Raw genomic sequence first — 27,830 nt, forward strand, 5'->3', positions numbered from 1 at the left:
CAAAGTAGGAAACCAGCTCACAGACTCAACTCTGGCCTTAGCCTGACTGTGAGCCCTTTGAAAAGTGGCTTCACTTCCCTTGGCCCCAGTATCTTCATTCATCCCAGACATGTTTGTTGAGTACCTTCCAGATATGAGCTCACTCTGCCTTGCTGTTTCAGCTCTCAGACAAGTGGCTTTCATGGTCTATCTGATGCTATGTAATTTGCATTTTTGTCCCTTTTGTTTCTGATTTTTGCTGTTTAAAATCATTCCAAGTTTAGCTCTGAAGTGCTGTCCAGTATTCCTAAGCACAGGAAGGTGTGACATGCGTTATGGAGTAAACACATGTGTTGGATAACCTTTGTTCAGGCGTTAATTCCAGTGCTGTTGTCCATGAGTTCAATATTAATGAATCAACAATTTACTAAATAAGGTGTCTTTAAACAGAAACACATGAAAGAAGGTTATGTTTTGTTCAGTTGATGAAAAAGTTGTGACCAGAGGCTCACAGGAACCAAGCCCTCTATTTCTCCCAGGGAACAATGGTTCAGTACTGGCTAGTTCAGAGTTTAGCCCAGTGGACATCAACCCAGACTTAGTTAGTTCATGAACACTATAGAACAACCGAGAATAACTACTTCTGGTAGACAATTTACCAGAAACTATTGTACCTGGTAAATAGTGACTCCAAGAGCAAATGACAGGCAGGCTGAGGCTGTCGGAAGGTGAGCCAGGCATGAATGAGAAATGTTCAAGAGCTGGGTCCCATCTCCACCTCCCTGTGTTCTCCCTGCCCAGGGATCAGAGTCACTGAGGTGGACTGGCAGCGTCTGAGCAACGGCACTGCACACCACACCCAGGAGTACCCCGGCTCTGAGCTGGTGGTCCGCAGGGGCCAGAGGTTCACCATCACACTGGAGCTGAACAGACCCCTGGAGAGTGAGGAGACCCTCATCTTCACTGTGGAGACAGGTACCTGATTGGTCAGTGCATTCTGCTGCTAATCTGCAGTCTTAAAGATGGGTCTGGTGACGAGCAACCTGAAACCCTGTGGTCATCAGCCCAGACTTTGCAGAAAACAAGTCCCTGTAGGTGGTTTGAGCTTTCTGGGGGTGGCTGGAAGGTGCTGCCAGCAGGCAGTAGGACAGGTGAGATGACAACTCTGGAATTCTATGCACACCAAGAAATCCAGGGTTCTGGGAGGGTATGGAAGATCCTCAAGCACTCTTTGGTTTCAGAGAGGCTTGTTACTTCCTCCTTGATCCAAGAAGTGGGCAGGAGTCAGAACAGCCAAGGTGGACTCCACTCTGCCACTGGCCCTCCTGCGTCTTGGTCAGGTCCTTCCCCACAGCAGTGTCCAGCAGTTCAGGTGCTAAAGGTTGGCCTTCCGGGCCTGTGGCTTTTCCATTTCTCCAGAGCTGAGCTTCCTGGCGCCGGCTGGCTCTCTTGATTCCCTCTCCTCTCTGCCAGGACCCCAGGCTTCTGAGGCTCTCCGCACCAAAGCCGTGTTCCAGACGTCAGAGCTGGAGCGGGGTGACACCTGGATGGCAGTGAAGGAGGCTCAGACAGAGAACACCACGACCTTCAGCCTTGCCAGCCCTCCCAATGCCATCATTGGCCGTTACCAGCTGAGCACCAGGGTTTCCTCTCGCCGCAAACATAGTGACCGGAAGCTGGGCGAGTTTGTTCTCCTTTTCAACCCATGGTGCCCAGGTAGGAGCTCCTGAGTCTGAGGCTGAGGTTTCCCAGAAACTGTCCTTCAGGAAAGTCTGGGAGGCAGGTTAGGGGACAGAGGGATGAGTGCTAAAGCCTGGCAAGAGCCTGGGGCCCAGGTGGGGGCAGGCCTGGGCAGAGGAAGCTGGTAGCAGACACTCCAAAGCTGACATGCCAGAGGGGCAGGAATTAGCATGTGGAGGCCAGAGGGCAAAGATGGCCCCTAATGGCAGGAAAGACCTCAAAGTGGGTAAGTACCAGGCTTCAGCCATCAGACAGCCTTGGCTTAGTCCAAACTTTGCTAGGTTGCTGCCCTCTGTGAGTCTCAGTTTCTTCATCTGTAATATGTGAATAATAATAGTGTCTACCTATTAGGGTTATGGTGAGAATCCATTGAGCTAATGCTTGTAGTATGCAAGGTACATCATAAGAAGTACTGGGGTCAGTACTCTTATTAAGGGTTAAATCAGTAAGCAGTAACTTATGACAATTCTTAATAATATTTAATTGGCATTAAGCCAGGTTATTCAAAGACATCAGGACTCCTAAATTCCTTCCATCTGGGCCTGGGGTGGGGTTGGTCCTTGCCTGAGGCAAAACCAGCCAAGTGGAATAGGGCCTGGCCAGGAGGCAGCCTGAGAGCCAGTAAGACCCTCTTGCCTGCTCCTATTCCAGCTGCCTCTAGGTGCCATCCTGCAGCTGATGCCTAATGTAGCCCCTTCCCCAGGCCGGTGAGGCCAGGGCTCCACCTTCCCATCCCTCACGCCAGGCCTGACCACTGCCTTTCAGAGGATGATGTGTTCCTGAACTCAGAGGAAGAGAGACAAGAGTATGTGCTCAACGACAGCGGGATCATCTTTCGGGGCGTGGAGAAGCGCATCCGAGCCCAAGGCTGGAACTTCGGGCAGGTCTCCAGGGGCCCAGACCAGAAGGGGGGTGAGAGGCACGAAAGGTAGAAGGAGGGCTGGGGACATGAGAAAAGTCAGTGCAGGAGCCCTTGTGTGTGTCCTCTTCTTCCCAAGAGGTACAACTAGACCGACTCTTAGACCAAGCCCGCTTATCCAGTCTCTACTATTGGGAAGGGGAGGTACACTGGGTATACATAAATAGCTTAGCTCTCACTCTTGAGTGTGGACAGGAAGGACACAGAGGGCTCATTAAAACATCCAGGTGGCTGGGATCCATGTACCTCCCCAACAAGTTGCTGATTCATTAGGTCTGAGGTGGCCTGAGAGTTTGTATTCCTAACCAAGTCACCAGGTGCTGCTGCTGCTGGTCTGGAACCACACTTCAAGAGCCAATGGTTTAGATAAACAGTTACAATGCAAGGTGTAATGTTGTGGGAGGGGGTGGCACGGTCAGAATGGTATAGATGGCAGCAGAAAGAATTTAAAAGACTGTCAAGGAAAACCACCTCAGGGAGTACAGAAGACTTCATGATATTGGGGTTGGGTCCCCAACATCAGGCAGGATCTGGACAGGCAGAGGAAGAGCAGACAGAGCAGTGGAGGAGGGGAGTCAGGGAGTAGCAGAGGTTCTGTGAAGGAGCTCTGTCTGCCTGGGCTCTGGGCAAGTAGAGAACCTTGACTCTCAGGCTGAGGGGCAGGGGTTGAAAGCATGGCGTATTTCAGGACTGGACAGGGATGACATACTAGAAGGTTTAATTCCATCTAAGGGGTAACGCCATCTCAACACGTGGGAAAATCAGCCCAGGGTTCCCAGACCTTCCGAATTTTCAAAGACCAGAAATCTTAATTTGTATGTGAAAAATCTCCCAGTTCTTAAATGTTATCAACTAACTCAAGTGTATTTGAAAAAATCATGGGGGAAAAGGTGATTAAGGCTGAGCATATGGTTCCTGGTAACTCTTTGAGGGAGGGTTTTTTGAGACTTGGGGGTCCTCTGTGGTGTCCCTGGAGTAGGGTGGGGGTCAGGAAGTGCAGGCAAGCTCTCTTGCACAACACAAATGACTGGGGGAGGTTGTGAGAGGGTCTGAAGTTTGGGTGTGACTCTGACCTCTAAGAGCAGCCTCTCTGGGGACAGTTTGAGGAGGACATCCTGAACATCTGCCTCTCCATCCTGGACCGAACCCCTAGTTACCAAGACGACCCAGCCACCGACGTGTCCCACCGCCATGACCCCATCTATGTCACCAGAGCCGTCAGCGCCATGGTGAGGAGCCCCGCCATCCCTGCACGCACTCTCCTTCATAGGTCCCCAGGCCAAACCTCAGGAACAACCCTAAGACTTTTCCTGTCACCTCTTGTTTTAATTCTCTCTTGCTGCACAAAATGCCACCCCAAAACTCAGTGGTGTAAAACAGCCATTTACTATGCTGACAATTTTTCAAATCAGTGATTTGCAGGAACTGGGAAAACAGAACATCTCTGTTCGAAGATGCTTCAGTTGGGGTGTCTGAATGCCTGAAGGTGTCTGGGATGGTTTGTGGGGACTATATATCTAGGGCATTGGTTCCAGTAGTCAACGTTTCCTTGGTTCTCTTCCATGCCATGTCTGCTGGAGCTGGAATGCCCAGGTGCTTTCTCACTCTCATGTCTGGCCCCTGGGCTGGGATGGATGCATGAGCTGGGGCTGGCCAGTCATCACTCTGTCTCTCTATGTAGCCTCCATGTGACTAGGCTGGGCTTCCTCATAGCATGGCAGTCTCAGGGTAATCAGACAAAGCAGCTGGTGCCTCTGCAAGCAATTATTCTAAAAAGAAGAAGTAGAAGCTTCCATTCTCATAAAGCCTAGGCCTGGGAACAGGCCCAGCATCACTTCCACCATGGTCCTGGTCAAAGAAGTCACAAGCCAGCCCAGATTCAGGGAGAGGGTACATGGAACCACCTTGCTGTGGGAAGAGTGCCATCTTTAATCTGTTACAGGCCAGTGCTTCCTCCTCAGAAGGTAGCCACAGGGCCTACTAACTCTCTCTGTAGCAAGTAGCTGTTAAAGTCAGTGCCTGGGTATCTGTGATTCCAAAAACAGACAAAACTATTATTTTCATATTTGATATTCTCAGTTCCTCAAGATTTCAGAGAGATGTCAGAGCACAGAGAATCAAAAGCAGTGACCAGTCCCAAACAGTAGAGCATTACAAGCCTGTGGATTTGACAGGCTCCCAAGTCAAAGTACTGAACTCGCAGGTCACCTCTTTCTAACTTTCTGTGCAATTTGAGCAAGTTCCCTAACCTCTATGCATCTCAGTTTCCTCATCTGAAAAAAAGGAAGATAATAGAATTTACATCATAGGTTTAAAAGATTAATATAGTGTATACTAAGCCCTTTGAACAGTGTCTGGTACATAGTAAACATTTGGCTCAGCAGTAAAGAATCTTCCTGCAGTGCAAGAGATACATGCAGGAGATGCGAGTTTGATCCCTGGGTCTAGAAGATCTGTTGGAGAAGAAAATGGCAACCCACACCAGTGTTCTTGCCAGGAAAATCCCATGGACAGAGCAGCCTGACAGACTACAATCCACAGGATTGCAAAAGGGTTGGACATGACTTAGTGACTAAAAACCACAACATCAAAGTGTCTCTATAACTATTACCACCAACAGTCCCCCAAAACAAATCACTTAAAACAAGAAATGCTCAAAAACTGTATTTGATTTTCAACAATAGAACATCCCAAAGGAAGGTAATTGAAAATGATAAGTGGCACCAAAAGGTAAGTATTTTAAGACAGCAGATGGCCCCAATTTTCAGACAGTTTAAAAGAAAGGAATAGCCCCCAATACGGGAGTGGCCCAAAGTTGGAGATTTTATGGTGGTCAAGTTCCTGAAGGGGGAAGCCCTGCCAGATGGTGGACTTGTGGCCTCCTCTGCCTAGGTAAACAGCAACAATGACCGGGGCGTGGTCCAAGGCCAGTGGCAGGGCAAGTACGGCGGCGGCACCAGCCCTCTGCACTGGCGTGGCAGCGTGGCCATTCTGCACAAGTGGTTCAAAGGCAGGTTCAAGCCAGTCAAATACGGCCAGTGCTGGGTCTTCGCTGGAGTCATGTGCACAGGTACCCCAAGAAAGAAGATCCCCAACCCCTGGTCAACTCAGCTGCATTTGGTTGCATATATTTTCATAAGAATCCCTCCCTCACACCAAAAATATCTTTATTAGTGATGGGGAACTAGAATACAGGTTACTGAAGAGAGAAACCAGATCCCTCACTTATGCGACTTTTGATCTTTGAGGAATCTCAAGCTCAGTGAGTGCCTTTGAGAGAGTCTTGTAGTCCTGGGCCCCTAGTCCTCATGGGCTGTTATGGCTATTATAGGGTTATTAAACAGCTTCCAAGGTCTTGTCAGCTTCAGAGCCCATCTATTCAAATGGGGGTGGCAGTGGTTACTCTCAAAGTCCCCTGAGAGACTGCCCAGGAGATGGAGGTGTTTCTGAGCCTGGAGACAGGGGTCAGCCCTGGGAGAGACAAGGAGGGGACTGGGCCAGACGTGAGACAGGCTGCCTGCTAGGGGAGGCCAGACCACCCATCCCTGAGGCTGGGTCCCGGCCTGTCCTGGAGCCTCGTGAGTGTCCTGCTCTTCAGTCCTCAGGTGCTTGGGAATCGCAACACGGGTTGTATCCAACTTTAACTCGGCCCATGACACGGACAGGAACCTGAGCGTGGACAAGTACGTGGACTCCTTCGGGCGAACGCTGGAAGACCTGACAGAAGACAGCATGTGGTGAGTCCCTGGCTATTGGGTCCCAGGGGCACCCTGTGGCCCGCCCAGATCTGCAGCCCAGCTCCACTGGGTCTGAGCCAGTTCTGGAAGGGGTGACAGGCACCCTGCAGAGGTGGGGTTGGTCCCCAGCAGGATAACTTTTCTACTGAGATACAGGGGGCTCTGGACTCAGAGGCCAAAACGGGGCTCAAGGTTGAATGACCTTGTAACCCCAGCTCTCCACTCTGCAGGACTCTGAGCCCTCCCCTAGATTCTTGTGACCTGACTGCCTCTGCAGGGTCACCTCTGTAGCCTGCTTCTGCTCTCTGTCGGCTGCTTGTACACTATGCTGTGTGGGAAACAAGCTCCTCTCTCAGCTCAAACAAAACTCTTTGTACAAAGCTTCACAAAATTCATTTTACTTTAATTTTTTAAAGTAGAAGATACATTCAGTGCTTTAATATTCAAAAGGTACCAAATGGGCTACAGTGTTTAAGTCTCCCTCCCCCATTTCAAGCCTCCCCATCCTCCTGGAGGCAAGGCTGAAACTAGTTTCTTACATCTCTTCAGAAGAAGAGAAGCCCTGCAGATACAGGGGCACACATATGCACAGTCCCCATGCAGCCCCACTTCCCCCTCCTACTTAATATCAGCAACATAATGTAATACTGTTCACCCTGCTCTCCATTTAACAATCCCATATCAGTGCATAGAAAGTTTCATTACTTTTATAGTGTTTTAAACTTAATAACACCATAATCGGTGAGCACAGCCTATGCCAGGCCCAGTTCGAAGTGCCGCAATGCAGGCTTACCTCATTTTATTACTCTTCTTTTTACTGTGCTTCATAGATATTGTGTCTTTCTACAAATTGAAGGTTTGTGGCAACCCTGTGTCAAGAAAGTCTATCAGCTTCATTTTTTCAACAGCTTCATTAAGGTATGTAGGTTGTTTTCTTAGACAGAAAGCTATTGCACACTTAATAGATGACAGCATAGTGGTGCAAGCATAACTTTTAGACACACTGGGAAACCAAAAATACTTGTGTAACTCACCTTATTGTGCTATCCACATCTCTGTAGTGGTCTGGAACTGAGTCCACTATGCCTCCAAGGCGTACCTGTGTACAAACTCATGTATTCCTCCAAACAACCTTGTGAGCAAGGTAGTATTGCTGTCTCTGTTTTGCAGATGAGAAAACCAAGGCACAGAGAGATCAAGTAACTTGCCTAAGGCCACACAGCTAGTGAGTGGAAGAGAAGTTACAAACCTGGCCTCCTTTTCAATTGGACCACAAAACCATTGCTTATTTAACCACCTCATGTGGCCGGACCAAACATTTGCTTTACAAACAAGGCTTCCATGAGTAACCTTGTCCAAATGTCTGTTCACGCATTTGCAAGCTGCCAAGAAAAACCAACTTTCTAAAGAGCAGGGGAATAGTGAAGAGCATATAGTACAGAAAGAAACACAGCCAGCCTCAGCATCCCTCTTCTTAGGATGTCCTTCAGCTCCCCAGGGGAGCATGCCCAGGTCCCCTTCCCCCCAAGCTGGTGTCTAGCCTCAGACCATCTCTCTGCCTCTCTTCTCCCCTTTTCTTCTCCTATTTTTGGTTCTTTTCACTCCTTCTGTTTGAATAGCACCAAAAACACTTTCATTCTTCTCTTTATTTATGCAGAATGGACAGGCCATTCTTTTATCAGGATCTCTGTCGCCTTGCAGGTTATACACGTTCTCCCTTTTACTTCCAAAGGCTTTTTTATACTATTTTCCCAAAGAACAGTTTGGAGGCCAGATGTAAAGACAAAAGACACCAACTCAGGCCAGTCAGGGTTTCTCTGTGCTGCTTCCTATTGTGTGATCTTGTGCAAATGGTGTCACTTTTCCTAGCCTCATATTCTCATCTTTAACATAGGAAACTTAAAGCTTAAAGTCCCTACCAAGGCCTACAGAACTCTGCATAATCTGAAACCTACCTACCTTAGTGCTTGACATAGCCCAAAGACACATATTTTCTGTTCCTTGAATACACTGTTTTTTCTTGTCTCAAGGGCCTTTGCACATGCTGTTCCTTCCTCTTGGACCACTGTTCCCTACTCATCCTATGACTAATTCTTTCTACTCTAAGTCCCATCTTAGATGTCATTTACTTAGAGAAGATCTCCAGAAGTTATTCTCTATCTCAAGCTCCTCTCTTTCTTCACAGCATTTATTGTTACTTTATTGTTTTATTATCTGCTTACTTAATTTTGCCTGTCTTCCTATCTGCCTCCTTCCTTAGAATGTAAGCTGCATGAGAACAAGGATCTTCTGTCTTATTTGCTGTTGTATTTTTGGACCTTGAACAACAGAATATAGATATAGGTGATCTAGATATAGATACAGACATAGGTATAGATACAGGTATAGGTAGAGATATAGACACATACATACATACAGGCAGGCCTTGAAGCTATTACCAGTTAGGTTCCAGACCACTTCAATAAAGTGAATATCACAATAAAGTGAGTCACATGAATTTTTTAATCCAAAAGAGCATATAAAAGTTATGTTTACACAATAGTCTAATAAGTGTGCAATAGCATTATGTCTAAAAAACAATATACATACCTTATTTTAAAAATACGTATTGCTAAATGCTATCATTTGAGCCTTCAGCGAATTGTACTAGTAACATCAAATATTACAGATCACTATAAAAAATATAATAAAGTTTGAAATAGTGCAGAAATTACAAAAATGTGACACAAAGAGACACGAAGTGAGCAAATGCTGCTGAGAAAACAGAAGGGTTGCCATAAACACTCAATTTATTTAAAAAAACAAACACGGTTATCTATAAAGTGGGATAAAGTGAATGAAGCAGGATAGAACAAGGTCTGCCTGTACCCGTGTGGATGATATGTATTCATCAATACAGCTGAATGACGGTTCACAAACTCAACCACAGAGCAGGGCCCAGGGTCTGGCTGGCAGCAGCCACTTGCCCTCTCTGGGGAACCTCTCTTGCTCACCAGAGGCCACCCTGCCTCATCCTCTCTCTGCGGCAGGAATTTCCATGTCTGGAATGAGAGCTGGTTTGCCCGGCAGGACCTGGGCCCCTCTTACAATGGTTGGCAGGTTCTGGATGCCACCCCCCAGGAGGAGAGCGAAGGTACGGGCTCAGCCGGGTGGGTCCCAGACTCCCGCTTTCTGACTCCTGGAAATGCTCACACCCACCCCTCTTGCGCAGGCGTGTTCCGGTGTGGCCCGGCCTCGGTCACCGCCATCCGCGAGGGCGACGTGCATCTGGCCCACGATGGTCCTTTCGTGTTTGCGGAGGTCAATGCGGACTACATCACCTGGCTCTGGAATGAGGATGAGAGCCGGGAGCGTGTGTACTCAGACACGAAGAAGATCGGGCGGTGCATCAGCACCAAGGCGGTGGGCAGCGACTCCCGCGTGGATATCACCAGCCTCTACAAGTATCCGGAAGGTAAGGGCGTATAGTGGCCTCCATCAGCCTCCCCAGTGACCGGGCTGCTGCAGATGGGCAACATGGCCAGGCCCTTTCTCATAAGATGTGTTGGTGACAGCCTGGTTAGGCACTGTCTCTATGCTTTGAGCCAAGTGTCTTTAGCTTATATTAACAGCTTCCTTTGTTTACTAAATAGATTTCTTACATCTGACAATATCAATAGCTACATTTCCTTTAACATATATTTTGCATGTACTGTGTCAGGTATTCTGACATGTGATAATAATAATCACTAATAATAGTGATGATAGTAACATGTATTATTTATTGAACACTTAGGATACATACCAGTAGGCCCTACCAAATAATAATAATAGTAACTCCTGTTAATTATCTGCCAAGGCCTAAGCAATGGTCACTAATTTAGGGGGTCACTGGCTTACTGAAGATTCTGTGCTTATTGGGGTACAAACACAAAACACATGTATTTTTTCTGGTCACTGCCTCCAGCTATAAACTTTAAAAGTCACCTTTTCCCACTAAGTAACAGGTTCCTTAATAATGCTGTGATCTGACTGCATTTTTCAGCCATTTCTGCCTGTTAAAAGATTGTTGTTTGGGTAATCAAGACTTCAAGTTCAAACTTGAATCAGAGCTAGTCTTCTCCCCTCCTCTGAGCACAAACTGGGGCAGTGACCCCAGAAGGCTGCTGTATAAGGAGGGGACACAGTGTGCTCGGGCTGCCTCCAACCTTCCAGTCTCCCCTCTAGTATGGTGATTTGCAGCACTGGATGTACATCGGAGTCACCTAGGGTACAGTCTTAGTTATACAGATTGTACAACAATTACCCTTTGCTCAGAATTCTGTGGGTCCACTATAGACCCACAGAATCCTGGCAGTGTGCCCAGCGGGTGACATCTAAAGTTATAGGGTCTCTTGAGGCTTTATGTAGAACTTACCTTTGCTACGTTCTTTTGGTCAAACAATAAACAACCACCCCAGATGGAAGGGACAGGAAGTACACTCTACCTCTCGATGGGAAGAGGTGCAAAGAAAGTATTATGGCCATTTTAACCTACCACAGCAACCTGACTGCACCCAGGCTAACTGAATTACAGTCTGTAGAGGGTGTGGCCCAGCCATCAGGACTTTTAAAAGCACCCCAGGTGATTCCAATGTGCAGCCAAGTTGAGAACACCAGTCTGAGTCTTCTAGTGTGTTAGGCCAAGGAGGAGAGGAGAGAAGAAATGCGTTTGACTTCATGGGGCAAGGATTCAAGGCCTGAAGGCAGGCGGGTGCTGCTGTCTTACTCACTCCGAAGCTTTGGGAGGACAGGTGGTGGCTCTGATATGGCCTGCAGCCTCAGGACTCACGCCTGTGCCAGCCCCAGGCACTGCTGATTCCTGAGACACTGGTCCCTCTTGCGGCAGACCCCCTCCCACCCCACTGGCTGTCCCACAGTTTCTCTCTGATGCATGGTCATTTCTGTCACCAGATTCTGGAGGGCTGTGGCCTCCAGACTCATCCAACTGCTGTGTCCCCCTCAGAAGCTGGTGGGGAGAATGTTCTTGACGGACCGTGATTCACCTGCCATCTTCCTTCAGTTCTCTCCTCTGTGCTCAGGGAACACACAGCTCAGTGATGAGCTGAATGAAATGAAATGCCACCAAAATGAAATGCCAGCTTCCCCTTCCTGTAAGCACTGCCAGCCTTTACCAGCCAGCTCCTTGTTGCAAACACCCCAAACTTTAACATTAATTCTGGCTGTAAACACCTCCCCACACACCATAAATGCACACACATGCACACGTAAACACACACACTACCATATTCCCTCAGTTCCTTCTCTAGAAACATGGCCCTTGATGTTGATGACCTTCTCCTCTTCAGGCCTCTCCTCACTGTCATGGGGTGGGGAGTAGAGGGGTGGCATGTGGCGAGGCCTCTTCTAAACTCCTACCTCTCTCATATGTCCCGCAGTCTGATGCCTGGTCCCATCTGCTGGGAGTTTCTAGAGCTTAGAATACAAGGTCTTTGGGGCCTTCTGTCCTAAGCGTCAGCCATGGCCACGAGAGAAATCAACATCCTGCTGTGTGATGACAGTAACAGCTCACCACTGCTGAGTGCCGACTGTGGGCTGGCCATGTTCACATGTTACTTAATGCTTTTATTTAACAAATGTTTACAAAGAAGTTCCCACAAGCTTGTAAGGTAGACACTTGTATAACATTTATTTGACAGAGGGAAAGGCAGAAGTGCAGAGAGGAAAGTGAACTCAGTCAAGGAACACAACCATGCTTCTACACTTGGCTGCACTAATTATATAATCTACTGTTGATTGACTGCCCACTGTGGGGCAGGTGATTTTACATCTAGGCTAATAATAGTATCTAAATTGTGTTAAGCATCGTGGTAAGCAATGTCCATGACTTGTTTCATTTAATATTCATAAATATCCCATCTTACAGGTAAGCAAGTTGAATCATAGAGAGGTTAAGTAGCTTCTCCAAGTTTCTAAAGCCTAAAGAGCAGGGCGCTAACTAGAGCTTCTGTCTAATCTCAGAGCCTCTGGTCCTCCACTCTGCTAGACTGCTGTCTCTTCCATGAGTACCCACAATGTGCCATGCACTGTGCCAGGTTCTTTTATGTATTCCAGAAATATAAAACACCTCCTAAGTATCAGGCATGATTCAGAGGCAAGGGAGAAAGAGAAGAGCCCAGAAAACTCACCATCTGGTAAGTGTAAGGACAGTGGCCAGGGTGATCAGCACAGTGTAGGGGAGGCCTGAAGGCTGGAGAAGCACAGAGAAAGGGCTGCTAATCCAGTCAGGGAGGAGAGTTCATGAAGAGCATCTACAGGGAGCAAGATTTAGCCAGGAGATAAAGGGTTGGGAAGGCATTCTGGGAAGACAGGACCCTCTGCATCCTGACTCCAGATTCACTCTAAGCAGTGCTATTCATGCAAACTACAGGCATCCCATTCCACGGATGAAAGGGCAAGGTCTGTCTACTTGCTCCATTCACTGAAGCATAAAGATTAAGAGCCCCTGGGACAATGTGCTTTGTCCCTACCCCTGAGTCAGCCTGGATGCTGAGCAAAGAAGAACCAGCTTTCCAAGCAAAGGAAACAGTATTTACAAAGAACACACTGCTGCTGCTGCTAAGTCACTCCAGTCGTGTCCGACTGACTGTCCTCAGATTCAGGTAGGCTTTCTGCAGCAGGCTTTAGAGTAGAGCAGAGGAAGGCAGTTTCCCCCCGCTGATCTTTAGTCAAAGGCTCTAAGCACAGAGGCAAGATCTCAGTTAGAGGCTGGTGCCAGGGGCTTGCAGGGGAGCCAGGTTGGCGGTTCAGCTGTCTGCCTCTGAGCCTGCACATTGCTTGCTAGGATTGCCATAACAAATTACCACAAATGTAGCTACTTAAAACATCAGAAAATCATTTTCTCACAGTTGTGGAAGCCAGAAGTACAAAACCAAGGTGTTAGCATACTCCCTCCAAAGTCTCTAAGGGGACAGTCCTTCCTTGATCCTTCCAGCTACTGATGGCCCCTGCATTCTTTGGCTTGTGGCTGCGTCACTCCAGTCTCTGCCTCCATTTTTCCTCCTTCTTTCCTCCTATGTGTCTCAAATCACCATCTCCTTTCTCTTACAATGACATCAATCATTGACTTTCGGTCCCACCTTAAATCCAGGATGATCTTATCCCAGGAGTCTTAATTACATCTACAAAGACCCTATTTCCAAATAAGGTTATATTCGCAGGTACCAGGGATTAGGATTTTGACATACCATTTAGGGCGACACTATTCTGCCCACTGCAGCCTGTGATGGGGGAAGACCCAGCACATGCTGATCAGGCCCTGGCCAGCCAGGCAGGCAGAGGACTGCCTGTGACTGTGGGGCTGGAGCTCAGAGGCTGATCCATAGAGACCCAGTGACCAGCCCCTAGGGAACTCCCCTTCCACGCTTTCCCTCCCTCTCTGTTACTCTGCTATCTGTTTCTCCACTTCTGTGCTGTGCCCTTCTCCCTTCCTTCCTTTTTGTGTATGTATGGGAAACTCCCACTCATGTGGTGTCAGAAGAGTCGTGAATAAAACAGTTCATTAGGGGATACTATGAACAACTATATACCAACATATTAGATAACTTTAGGTAAAATGGACAAATTTCTCTAAGAATTACCCAAACTGCCTTAGGAAGAATTAGAAAATCTGAATAGGTTTATAAATAGAATGCAGTAGTGATTTAAAAATACACACACACACAAAGACCAAGCCCACACGTCACTGGTGAATATTCTACCAAACATTAAAAGAAGAATTAATGCCAACTCTTCACAAACTTCTCCTCAAAAAATAGTAGAGGAGGGAACATTTCCCAATTTATCCTATGAAGTTAGTATTATCCTGATACCAAAACCAGATGATGACATCACAAGAAAAGAAAATTAGAGATCCATATCCCTTATGAACCTAGAGGCAAAAATTGTCAACAAAATACTAGCAAACTGAATCTAGCAACATATAAAAAAGATTATATGCCATGAGGAAGGGGTTTATTGCAGGAATGTAAGATGGATTTAATATTAAAAACTAATTAATATAATATAACATAACAATAGAAAAAAAGACAAAAACCACATAATCATCTCAATAGATGCAGAAAACCCAACTGGAAAGGAAGAAGTAAAACTATCTCTTGCACATGGTATAATCTTGTACACATAAAATTCTAAGGAATCCACTAAAAGTTACTACAGCCAATAAATGATTTCAGCAAAATTGTGGAAAACAAAATCAATTTTTAAAAATAGTATTTCAAGATACTAAAAATGTATAATCTGAAATGAAATTAAGAAAACAAGTTCATTTACAATAGTATCCAAAAGAATAAAATATCAATACTTTGGGAATTCCCTGGCAGTTTGTCCAGTGGCTAGGACTTGGTGTTTTCACTAGTGGGACCTGGGTTCAACCTCTGGTTGGGGAACTTAGGGTCTGCAAGCTATGCAGCATGGCAAAAAAAGAATAAGATATTTAAGAATAAATTTAACCAAAGGACAACAAGACTAGTACATTGAAAACTACAAAGCATTGTTGAAAGAAATCATAAATGGAAAGATTTCCCATTCTCGTGGACTGAAAGATTTTTTTTTAAGATGGCAATGCCCCAGAATTGACCTACAGTTTCCATGAAACCCTTATCAAAGTTCCAGATGAGTTTTTTTTACCAAAATTGACAAGCTGTTTCTAAAATTCACTTGGAAATTCAAGAGACCCAGAATAACCAAAACAATCTTAGAAAAGAGAAATAATGTTGGAGGGCTCAAACTTCCCAAATTCAAAACTTACTATAAATATACAATAACCCAGATAGTGTGATACAGTCATGAAAATGGACATACAGATCAACAGAAAAGAACGAGGAATCCAGAAATAAACCCTTATAGTTATGCTCAATTGATTTTGACAGGATGTCAAGACAATTCAGTGAAGAGCAAATAAGAATAGCCTTTTTTCAATAGATGGTGTTGGGACCTCTAATTCTCCACATGCACAAGAATAAACCTGGCTTTTTATATCAGACCATACACAAAAATTAACTCAAATGGGTCACTGATCTATATCAAAGAGCTAAAATTATAAGGTTTTAGAAGAAAACAGGAGTTAATCTTTATAAGCTTGAGTTTAACAGAGCCTTTTTGGATATGATTTCAAGAACACAAATGGCAAAAGAAAAAATTGAAAAATTGGGCTTCATTAAAACTAAAAACTTATACTACAGATGGTACCATCAAGAAGGAAGAAAGATAGCCCATGGAACAGAAAATATTTTCAAATCATGTATCCAATAAGGGACTTGTATCTAGAATGTATAAATAATCCTTGTAGCTCAATAATAAAAAGATAAATAACCCAATTTTTAAATGGGCAAAGGATTTAAATAGACCTTTCTCTGAGGACAATATACAAATGTCCAAAAAACATGAAAAGATGCTTAACGTCATTAATAATATTCAAAGCCACAACAACATACCGCTTCACATCCACCAGAACTGCTATAATCAAAAGGACAGGCAGTAAGAGCTGGTGAGGTTTTAGAGGAATTGGAACACTCATACACTGCTGGCGGGAATGTGAAACAGGGCAAACACTTTGGAAAACAATTTGACAGTTCCTCACAAAGTTAACTTAAACACAGAGTACCACATCATCAAGCAGATGCACTTCAGATATACACCCAAGAGAAATGAAAACAAACATCCACCAAAATCTTCCACATTCATAGCAACATTGTTCAAAACAGCTACAGTGGAAACAACCCTAACATCAGTGGATAAACACAGTGTGGTCTGTCCATATAACACAGTGGTGCTGCTGCTGCTGCTAAATTGCTTCAGTGGTGTCCGACTCTGTGCGACCCCATAGATGGCAACTCACCAGGCTTCTCCGTCCGTAGGATTTTCTAGGCAAGAGTACTGGAGTGAAGTGCCATTGCCTTCTCCAATAATGCAATATTATTCAGCAATAAAAAGAAATAAAGTACTGATATATACTACAATATGGATGAACCTTAAAAATATTAAGTGAAAAAAAAGCCAGTCACAAAGGACCACATACTGTATGATTCCTTTTATGTGAAATGCCCAGAATGGGCAAATTAGAAATTAAAATAGCAGTTGCCTAGGGTTGGGGCAGGGCAGGAAGGAATGGGAAGTGACCGCTAATAGTAATAGAGTTTCTTAAGGGTGACAGAAATTGTTATGCAATTAGATTGTGGTGATGGGTACACAACTCTGTGAATGTATTAAAAAAAACACTGGCTTGTGTCCTTTTAAATCTGTATATTGTGTGTTGGCAAATTAACATATATCCAAATAAAGCTGTTTTTAAAAAATCAGGTGATCAGAGAAGGCCTCCCTGAGAAAGTCACGTTAGAATTTTTGGCAGAGAAAGAAAACAGTTTCTTAATAAAAACATTTTATAAGTAAATTATGGAGGAAAGTGAAAACTTCACATAAATTTTAATAATAAAACATGACGTGTTAAAGAACCTTTAGGTCCACACGAGTCCCTTCAAGTCCAGGCCACATAGTAATGAGGTACTTGGGAGAACGTTTGGGAAGGAGCACAGCCCAGAGCTCAAGGAAGAGAAAGCGTCAGAGTTGGGTCTTGAACAGATCAGGGTGGAAAAAAGACTGGCGTGGACATGGAGCCCACATCCTCCAGAAGGGAGGAACATTTCTGAGCACTGTGCTCAGGCCTCGCCTGTGCAACTCTTCTCCCCACTTCATAGATGGGAAACAGAGACTTGGAGGGACTGTAAATGACAATAAAGTTCACAGTCACCTGGCGGCAAACTGATCTGAGGGTGAAATAGTTTACATGGTGGTCTGAGGGGAAAGGAGTGAGGCGAGAAGTGGGCAGGTTCCAGAGATCAGTGAGGATGTTGGGCGGAACTTATCACCTGACCAGTTGTGGGTAGTAAGGTTGAGGGAAGAGTCAAGGACATGTCCAGTTTCTGACTTGTATGCTGGGTAAACAGTGGAGCCATTTGCTGACATGGGAATATTGCCAGGCAGAAGATGGCATACTTGGTTGGGTTGGAGACACCTGTGGAACATCCCGGGGGTGGAAGTGGGCCAGTGGACCAGTCATATATTGGTCTGGAGATCAAAAAAGAGAAGAGAGGTCTGTGGTAGCAACAGGGAAAGTAGGAGATCAGGGATCCTAAACCCATGCTTCAGGAGCTTGCAGACGGCACCCCAGTGTGGCAGACCCACGGCAGGAGAGTTACAGGTGGAGACTATGGAGGACCAGAGAGCATGTTCCCATCCGGAGAAAGCACAGCTTCCTTGGCTCGAGACCATGACTGCTGTGGTCACAGACATTGGAACCAGACTGCCTGGCTTCAAATTTTAGCTCTCTTACAAATTTTCTTCATTTCCTGTGCCTTGGGTTCCTTATCTGTAAAATTGGGATGATAATAGTACCTTCATCCTGGGCCAAGGAGGAAATATATATATATATATATATAATCTAGAACTACAGTGCTTGGCACATAGTAGATCTACAAAAGTATCAGCTATCTTTATTATATGAGACTTCACATCCATATGTCAGAGGGCTACCAATCTCTATTGTTATGTGAAATTTTCTAATCTGAAGTTGGTAACTGATTAAAAATGTATTTAAGTAGTCCCAGATCCAAACACAATGCTGAGGTCTGCATATGGCTCTTGGGCTGCCAATTTGAGACCTCCGACAGCCATGGTAAATTAAAGTGGGGATGGAGTAGTGGTTGTGCTTAGAGAAGAGGGAAATGAGAAGAGCTGGCCCTGGGACAGGTGGCAGAGAAGAGGGTGCCTGCCTCATGGTGTCCCATGCCCTGCAGGGTCCCGGAAGGAGAGGCAGGTGTACAGCAATGCCGTGAAGAAGCTGTTCAGTGTGGAAGCCTCTGGAAGGAGGGCCCGGGTCCGCAGAGGGGGCAGCCGTGGTCTCTGGCGTGATGACCTCCTGGAGCCTCCCATCAAGCCCAGCATCACCGGCAAGTTCAAGGTGCTGGAGCCACCCGTGCTGGGCCATGACCTGAAGCTGGCCCTGTGCTTGACCAGCCTCACCTCCCGGCCCCAGCGGGTCCAAGTCAACTTGAGCGGTGCCACCATCCTTTACACCCGCAGGCCAGTGGCAGAGATCCTGCACGAATCCCACACAGTGAAGCTAGGGCCAGAAGAAGGTAAGAAAGCCCCAGTTGGATGGGACCTGGTCAGCCCAGCCCCTTTTCCCAAGAGAGAAAGGGATATTTCTGAGCATTTGCAGATGAGAAAACTGAGGTTCAGAGGGACTTGAATAATAAGGATAATAATAAAGCTGCACAATCATCTAGTGGCAAACATGTAATGCTCAAGTGTTCCCACTCAGTTTGAATACTTACCAATGAATAAATACCTGCTGGGAGCATTTCATAACATGTGGAATATGTCTTGTGTTACCTTTTTAAAATCCAACAAATTTTGGAGCTCATCTGGCTCCAGTGTTTCTCAAGAGACCAGTAAGAGGTGTTTATTAAGTGCCTACATATGTGAGACCCTGTCCTGAGAATTCTGCAGGCATCAGCCACAACCTACAACCACCCTGAATCCTCTCCCCTCTCCTCTCATCCCATATATTCTCCCTCTCTCCCTTTCTCTCTCATACGCTTTCTGAACCCTAAGAATTCAATCGAAGACATTGTTCTCTGAACCACTTTTCCGGTAAGTGAAGCTTGTATTTTTTGACAAGGTGTGAAAATATGTGAAGGAGGTATCCCATATTTTTTGCTTTTCTCTCACTTACTTTTCACAAAATCTAAATCACAAAATAACACTTCACAAGGATTTATTAACATACACTTTTTCCTGACTTTTTTTCTTATTAAAAGGAATGCACATTCATTAAAGATTTAGCACAAGGGAAAGATCACCTATGATCCTGCCACCCACCTACAAATTGTTAACATGTTTTCCTTCCAAATTTTTAAAGCCTGTTGCTTTTTGAAAAGCAGTTCTAATGATATCACAAACACTCATTAGTGCTCTGCTCTTTTCATATTACACTGTAATTTAAATATTTTTATAAGCTCTTCACTCACATCATTTTAATAGATGTATAATCTGGAAATAAATATATGGTGATTTATTTTATCTGTTACCTTCTTTGAGGTAGTTATTATCTATTGCTATTTTCAATTAATTCATTTATTTTAATTGAAGACTAATTACAACATTGTAGTGGTTTTTGCCATACATTGACATGAATCAGCCATGAGTGTACTTGTGTCCCCCATCCTGCTATTTTTTTAAAAAGACTAAAGTAAGCACTCTGGTGAAAAAAATTCCTGTATTCTGGTCTAGATTTTTGGACTGCTTTTTTTCAGAATAGATTCACAAAAATGGAATTACTAAGCCAAATGGTATAGCTATTAATATATGTAATTTATTAAAAATTTATAATTTTTAAATTAACAGACTTTTTAAAGCAGTTTTTGTTTCAGAAACATGATCAGAAAGTCCCAAGAGTTTCCATATATTCCCTCACCACCTCCCGTCTTCCCATGCTACTAACATCTTGCGTGAGTGTGGTACATTTGTTGCAATTGACTCATACTGGTACATTATTATTATTAACTAAAGTCCATAGTCTACATTAGGGTTCATTCTGTACTGTACATTCCATGGGTTTTGACAAACGTATGATGTGTATCCAACATTAGAATATCACACAGAATAGTTTCATTGCCCTAAAATTCCCTGCTCTTCATCTGTTTACGTCTCCCTTCCTTGCCTCAAATCTCTGGCAACCACTGATCTTTTAACTGTCACCATAGTTTTGCTTTTCCCAAATGTCATGTCGTTGAAATCATATAGTGTGTAGCCATTTCTGATTGGATTCTTTCACTTAGGAATGTATATTTAAGATTCCTCCATGGCTTTTTATAGCTTGACAGCTCATTTCTTGTTATCACTGAATTTCATTTATATGGATATATCACAGTTGACTGACCCATTCACCCACTGACAAATATCTTGATTGCTTTCAAGTTGTGGCAATCATGGATCAAGCTGCTATAAACATCCATGTGCAGGTTTTTGCGTGAAAATAAGTTTTCAACTTATATATATGGGTGAATACTGAGGAGTATGACTGCTAACGGTATGATAAGAATATGTTTAGTTTTCTGAGAAGCTGCCAAAGTTATCTTCCAGTGTGTCTGTAACACTTTGCATTCCCACCATTAATGAATGACAGTTCATGAATGAAGAGCTCCGCATCCTTTCCAGAATTTGGTGTTGTTCGTATTTTGGATTCTTGCCATTCTAATAGATATGTGGTACTATCTCGTTGCTTAAATTTGAAATTTCACAATGATGTATGATGTGAGCATCTTTTCTTGTGCATCTATACATCTTTGGTGAGCTGTTTGTATCGATTTTTTGCTCATCTTTTAATCATGTTTTTCATTTTCTTATTGTCGAATTTTGAGTTCTTTGTATATTTTGTATAATAGTCCTTTATCAGGTGTGCATTTTGCAGATATTTTCTCCCAGTTTGTGGCTTCTCATTTTCTTGACAGTATTTCCACAGAGCAGTTTTTAATTTTAATCAAGTGCAACTTATCAATTTTTTTCTGTCATGGATCATGCCTTTGGTGTTGTATCTAAAAGTCATCATCATCATACCCAAGATTATCTAGGTTTTCTGATTTAGATCCAACCAGTCCATTCTAGGGGAGATCAATCCTGGGTGTTCATTGGAAGGACTGATGCTAAAACTGAAACTCCAATACTTCGGCCACCTCATGCAATGAGTTGACTCACTGGAAAAGACTCTGATGCTGGGAGGGATTGGGGATGGGAGGAGAAGGGGACGACAGAGAATGAGATGGCTGGATGGCATCACCGACTCTGTAGACATGAGTTTGAGTGAACTCCAGGAGTTGGTGATGGACAGGGAGGCCTGGCATGCTGTGATTCATGGGGTCGTGAAGAGTCGGACACGAATGAGCGACTGAACTGAACTGAACTGAAGACATGTTATAGTTTCACAGTTTGCATTTAGGCTTAAGATCAATGTTGATTTCATTTTCATAAAGTGTGTAAGGTATGTGTCTAGAATCTTTTTTTAAAATGCAGATGTCTAGCTGTTCCAGCCCATATATTAAAAAGACTATCTTTTCTCCATTGTATTTGCATTGTTCCTTTGTCAAAGATCAGTTGGCTATATTTGTGCGGATCTACTTCTGAGCTCTATTTTGTTCCACTGATTTATTTGTCTATTCTTTCATTAATACCACACTGTTTTGATTACTGTAGTTTTACACTAAGTCTTGAAGTCAGGTAATGTTGATCATCTGATGTTCTTCTTTTCCTTCAATATGATGTTGACTATTCTGGGTCTTTTGCCTCTTCACATAAATCAGTTTAGAATCAGTTTGTGAAATACATTAAATAACTTGCTGAGATTCTGATGGGTTTGCCTTGTCTGTAGATAAAATGGGGAAGAACTGATATCTTGATAGTATTGAGTCTTCTTATCCATGAACATGGAATATCTCTCCATTAATTAATTTAGTCTTTGATTTCTTTCATCAGTTTTTTTTGTTTGTTTGTTTGGTTTTCCTCATATATGTATATCTTTGACAGATTTTGTTAGATTAATGCCTGAGTTTTTCATTTTGGTGCTGCTAATATAAGTGGCATTTTAAACTTCAAATTCCTCTAGTTTATTGCTGGTATTTTTTAAAAGTGAATTTTGCATGTTAACTTTATATCTTGTGTCCCTGCTATAATTAGTAATTAGTAAAATCACTTCGAGGAGTTTTTTGTTGCTGATTCTTTCAGATTTTCTACATAGATGATCATGTCATCTGTGAACAAAGACAGTTTCATTTCTTTCTTCCAAATACATGTACCTTTTATTTCCTTTTCTTGTATTTTTGTCTTAGCTGGGACGTCTAGTCCAGTGTTGAAAAGGAGTGGTGAGAGAGACATCCATGCCTTGTTCCTTCTTAGTAGGAAAGCTTTGAGTTTCTCACTATTAAGTGTGTTGTTAGTTGTAGTTTTGTTTTTTGTTTTTTTTGGAGTAATAGTTATGTAGATGTTCTTTGTCAAGTTGAAAACTTCCTCAACTATTCCTAGTTTTCTGAGAATTTTAGTCATGAAATGGTGCTAGATTTTTGTCAAATTCTTCCTCTGCATCTACTGATATGTTCATGTGACTTTTCTTCTTTAGTCTATTGATGTGATAGGTTACATTAGTTGACTTTTGAATGTTGAGCCAACCTCATGTACCTGTAATAAATCCCACTTGGTCAAGATATATAATTCATTTTATACATTGGTGGATTCAATTTGCTAACGTTTTGCTGAGGATTTTTGCATCAATGTTCATGAGAAATATTGGTCTGTAATTTCCTTTTCCTGTAATGTCTTTGGTTTTGGTATTAGAGTAATGCTGCCCTCATAGAATGGGTTAGGAAGTATTCATCCTGCTTCCATCTTCTGGAAGAGTTTGTAGAGAACTGATGTCATTTCTTCCTTAAGTGCTTGGAAGAATTCAACAGTGAACTCATCTGGGCACAGTTTTCTGTTTTAGACGGTTATTCACTATTGATTCTTTGATTCACTATTGATTTCTTAAATAGAAATAGACCTGTTCAGATTGTATATTTCTTCTTCTGTGACTTTTGACAGATAATATATTCAAGGAATTGGTACATTTCATCTAGGTTATAAAATTTGTGGGCATATAGTTCTTCATAATATTAATTATCCTTTTAATGTCCATGAGATCTACAGGGATCTCACCTCTTTCATTTCTGTTGCTAGTAATTTGTGTCTTCTCTCTTTTTTTCTTATTTAACCTGGATGGAGGCTTATCGGTTTTATTGATCTTTTTTTAAGAAACAGCTTTCGGTTTTGTTGATTTTTCTCTTTTGATTTCTTGTTTTCAATTTTGTTGATCTCTGATTTAAATTTTTTCTGAATTTTATTTCTCTTATTTTTGCTTACTTTGGATTTAATTTGTTCTTCTTTTTCTAATTTCTTAAGATGTAAATTTAAGATTTGTTGATTTTAGGTCTTTCATCTTTTTTAATATCTGTATTCAGTGCCTCAAATTTCTACATAAGCAATGCTTTGCTGCATTCCACAAATTGTTATATTTTCATTTAGTTCAAAATGTTTTTAAATTTTCTGAGGTAGGATCTTTGACCTAAGTGTCATTTAGAAGCGTGCGGCTTAATCTCCAAATATTTTGGAGTCATCCAGCTATCTCTCTGTTACTGATGTCAAGTTTAATTCTATTGTGGTCTGAGAGGATACACTGTATAGTTTTTATTCTTTAAAATTTCTTCATGTGTTATTCATAGCCCACAATGTGCTCATTCTTGGGGAACATTCAGTATGAACTTAAGAAGTATGTGTATTCTTCTCTTGTTGGATGAAGTAGTCTATTGTTATCAGTTATATCTAATGGTTGATGGGACTGTTGAGAACATTTGTTAATGAAAAGAGTCTCAGCTTTTATTAGATTGTCAATGGAGTTCATGACCCAGAGAACTTAATGAAGCTCTGTTCTGAATATTGTATGGAAGTCTTTCTCTTCCCTTCTCCCATGGTCTGAACTATCCAAAGCTCTCTTCATCTGCATAATTGGGAGCATCTGGTGATTCTTTACTCTGGAGCCTTAAAATTTGCACTTCTAATAAGTTCCCTAGAGATGCTGATGCTGCTAGCCCCAGGACCACACTTTGAGAATCACTCATCTCCTTCCCTACAAGGAACAAATGATATAACATATATAAAGTATTTCTCACAATTCCTACCACTAAAGAACATTTAATTTATGGTAGTGATCATCGGTATTGTTGATGTTATTATAAGATGGGGATAATAATACTTGCTCATGCAATTGTTGTGAGGATTAAATGAGATAATCGATGTATGTGCTTGCAAGTCTCTAGCACACTTTAATCTCTCAGTAAAATTTAGCTTTTAAAATTATTATTATTATTGCTGTAGTAAAGGTTCTCCTGGTAGAACCTGCTAGACTTAGAGAACCTGTTAAAATAAGGTAGAACTTTGACTCATGGATCATTCAAGAAGCATGTATTATACACAAAGCTCTGAGGAACAGAGAGTTTGAAACATTTATGGATCTTTTCCACAGGGTGAATACTCAGACACCTTTGGGGACAGGAAGGAAACAGAAATAAAGGAAGCAGTAGCGATAGAACAGTAGGGGATGGTAGAGCTTAGGCAAACTGGTAAGAATCTGTTGTACCTTAAAGAAAAAATATACAGAGATCAGATATATATATGACTAACAGTCACCTATGGCCTGTGTGACACATGCTCAAAAGAAGAGATTACATAAGCAGCGATTTTGTGGCTGATGAGAAAGAGACAGAAATGGTCAGAATCACAGGCTCTCCGAAGGCAGAGGGCACAAGATCATTGGGTAAGTGCAGCAGTGAAGGCTTTCCGCAGTTGGTGGGCCTGACTGGAACTGGGCCTTAATGGGGAGAGAGGATTTAGAGAAGCTGTAAGGAGTTGGCCTCCTCACTGAGTAGGAAGCTTGAGGGAGGCCTTTGGCCTCCTTCTTCTCTGCACCTGGGACATAGTAGTTGCTCACTGAACAGTGAATGAATTCCTGGTGGATGAATCATTGATGGATTGTGATATCTCCATTTGAAATGATTGGGAGAATTTTAAACACATCTCCAGAAGCTCTTGGGGAGACAGTCTGGTGTCACGGTAGCTTACTGGCCTGAATTTGAATCCTACCTTATCCTGACTCCTTGATGTACTCGCTATGTGACACTGGACAAGAAATTACCCTCTCTGAGCTTTAGGTTTCTTAATCTGTGAACTGATGATAAAAATGACTGTCTCACATTGGTTGCAAGGTTCATAGAGAGTATAACTATGAATTGAGCCTTCCCTTCCTCTTCTGGGTTCTTTGAGAAAGAACACTGGACTCCCAATTCCCACCTCTGCTTTCCCTTCCAGAGAAAAAGATCCCAATTGCAATATCTTATTCTCAATATAAGGAAGACCTGACAGAGGACAAGAAGATCCTCTTGGCTGCCATGTGCCTTGTGACCAAAGGAGAGAAGCTCCTGGTGGAGAAGGACATTACTCTGGAGGACTTCATTACCATCAAGGTGACTACTGTCTGGATCTGCCACCTGTTCCTGGCAGGCCCCCTTCAGATCCCCAGCATCAGAGGCTAGGGATGTGTGCTTTTAGCTCTAGCTTCAGCTCTCAAGGGTGGGGACAAGTGGTGTGAATGCAGGGGGGTGGATATAATGATAGGTCTCAGTGATGGGGAAGGGAGAAGCAAAGGATAGACAAGTTTAACTCCCCATTCCCTGACCCAGCCAGGATCATGGGTTTCCTGGGAGAATGTGGAGGAGGGAGTATAACTTATGGATATTGTCCCTCTAGGTCCTTGGCCCAGCCGTGGTGGGGGTGGCAGTTGCAGTGGAAGTGATGGTGCTTAACCCTCTCTCGGAGAGAGTGAAAGACTGTATGCTAATGGTGGAGGGCAGCGGCCTTCTCCAGGGACAGCTCAGCATCGAGTAAGTGTCAGCCTGGCGGGGGAGGGCCGCCTTCCATATAAAATGGGCCATAAAGACACTGCCAGCAAGGGGAGGAGGGAGAAACCAGCCCACTGCCTAGACACATTAGTCTTTCATTTCTTCATTTGTTTAATCGTTTAACTTAGTCAATCATGTGACTAATCCACTCATCCACAGTCATGTTTTCTCTCCTTTTCCACTGGTTTATCCACTGACTCACTCATTCATTTACTGTCTCCTTCACCCCCTCATTCACTCTTCCATTCGTGTTTTCACTCATTCACTCATTTATCTACTCAACTCAGTTTGGACTGGGTTATTCATCCGTATTATTTCTTTAATTTGCTCACTTAGTTACCCATTCATTCACTCATTCACGCATTCACTCACTCATTCACACATATTCGAATTATCCATGGACTCACTCATTCACTCATTCACTCATTCATTCTCATTCATTCACTCGTTCACGCATTCATTCACTCGTTCACGCACTCATTCATTCACACATATTCAAATTATCCATGGACTCACTCATTCACTCATTCATTCTCATTCATTCACTCATTCACACATATTCGAATTATCCATGGACTCACTCATTTGCTTATTCATTCTCATTCATTCACTCATTCACGCATTCATTCACTCATTCACGCATTCATTCACTCATTCATGCATTCACTCATTCACGCATTCATTCACTCATTCACGCATTCATTCACTCATTCACGCATTCATTCACTCATTCACGCACTCATTCACTTATTCACACATATTCGAATTATCCATGGACTCACTCATTTGCTCATTCATTCTCACTCATTCCCTCATTCACGCACTCACTCACTCGTTCACGCATTCACTCACTCATTCACACATATTCGAATTATCCATGGACTCACTCATTTGCTCATTCATTCTCCTTCATTCATTCGTTCTTTCATTCATTCGCTCAGTCACACTCACATGGTCCTGTACCCTGACCCATATGTCAACTGCTGGAAACACCAAGATGAACAGATGGAGTTCTGCCCTGAGAAGGACTCTGGCAACAAATGGCCCTTCAAATGAAGACAGTGTGATTTGTGCAAAAGGATGGATTCCTCAAAGTCTAGGGGCTCAGAGGCAGCCTTTGAGTGACAGTGGGGTGGGACCAGGGGAAATCCCAAGTGGAACTGATAAACTGGGCCTTTAATGATGACTTGGGGAGCTTTTCAGATATCAAGAAGGGTGGAGACCTTCCCAGTCAAAGGTCTCCATGGCTGGTATTGTTAGAGAAGGTCTCCTGGAAGAAAAAGTTAATCTGGGCATTGGATGTAATTGGAATGGGGAGGGCACCCTAGGTAGGAGGAACAATCCATCCAAAAGCCTAGAGGGGGGGTAAGTGTAAGGTATGTTCAGGGCACAGGGAGGAGACTAGCCTGACTGGTTGAAATAAGTAAGAAGGAAATGGCAACCCGCTCCAGTGTTCTTGCCTGGAGAATCCCAGGGACGGAAGAGCCTGGTGGGCTTCCATCTATGGGGTCACACAGAGTCGGACACGACTGAAGTGACTTAGCAGCAGCAGCAGCAGTGGAAGGGACGACTAAGCTGAAAGCATATTGAAAGGCTTGAATGTCAAGCCACAAGGTATGACCTTGATCCTGAGGGCTCTGGAGTGCCATGGACTGGCAGACCAGGCTCAGGAAGGAGACATGAATAGTGTCTGTCTTTCTCCTATCTTCCTTCCCCAGTGTGCCTAGCCTGGAGCCCCAAGAGAAGGCCTCAGTCCAATTCAAGATCACCCCCTTCAAGAGCGGCCCACGGCAGCTGCAGGTAGACTTCGTCAGCCCCCACTTCCCGGACATCAAGGGCTTTGTGATCATCCACGTGGCCACAGCTAAGTGACAGGCA

General features: G+C 43.6%; 1 protein-coding gene across 1 annotated transcript; it reads left to right on the forward strand.

The window, feature by feature from the left end:
* Window positions 1-785: 785 nt before the first annotated feature.
* TGM6 (transglutaminase 6) lies at window positions 786-27,824 on the forward strand. The gene is made up of 12 exons (XM_055423949.2): window positions 786-954; window positions 1,453-1,695; window positions 2,485-2,603; window positions 3,739-3,867; window positions 5,531-5,708; window positions 6,237-6,375; window positions 9,405-9,508; window positions 9,587-9,829; window positions 18,207-18,548; window positions 25,363-25,517; window positions 25,801-25,934; window positions 27,671-27,824. Exons 2-12 carry the CDS (start codon window positions 1,527-1,529, stop codon window positions 27,822-27,824), a joined length of 1,866 nt encoding a protein of 621 aa, XP_055279924.2. The 5' UTR covers window positions 786-954; window positions 1,453-1,526.
* Window positions 27,825-27,830: the final 6 nt, after the last annotated feature.

This window comes from Moschus berezovskii, chromosome 15 (assembly GCF_049115385.1).
Source record: "Moschus berezovskii isolate FMDL1 chromosome 15, NW_MosBer_1.0, whole genome shotgun sequence".
NCBI classification, from domain to species: domain Eukaryota; kingdom Metazoa; phylum Chordata; class Mammalia; order Artiodactyla; family Moschidae; genus Moschus; species Moschus berezovskii.

Coding starts and splice junctions, on each gene's coding strand:
- TGM6 (XM_055423949.2), top strand. CDS start 1,527: ATGGCAGTGAAGGAGGCTCAGACAGAGAACACCACGACCTTCAGCCTT. Junction 2,604..3,738: donor AAGGCTGGAACTTCGGGCAG/GTCTCCAGGGGC, acceptor CTCTGGGGACAG/TTTGAGGAGGACATCCTGAA. Junction 6,376..9,404: donor CTGACAGAAGACAGCATGTG/GTGAGTCCCTGG, acceptor TCTCTGCGGCAG/GAATTTCCATGTCTGGAATG.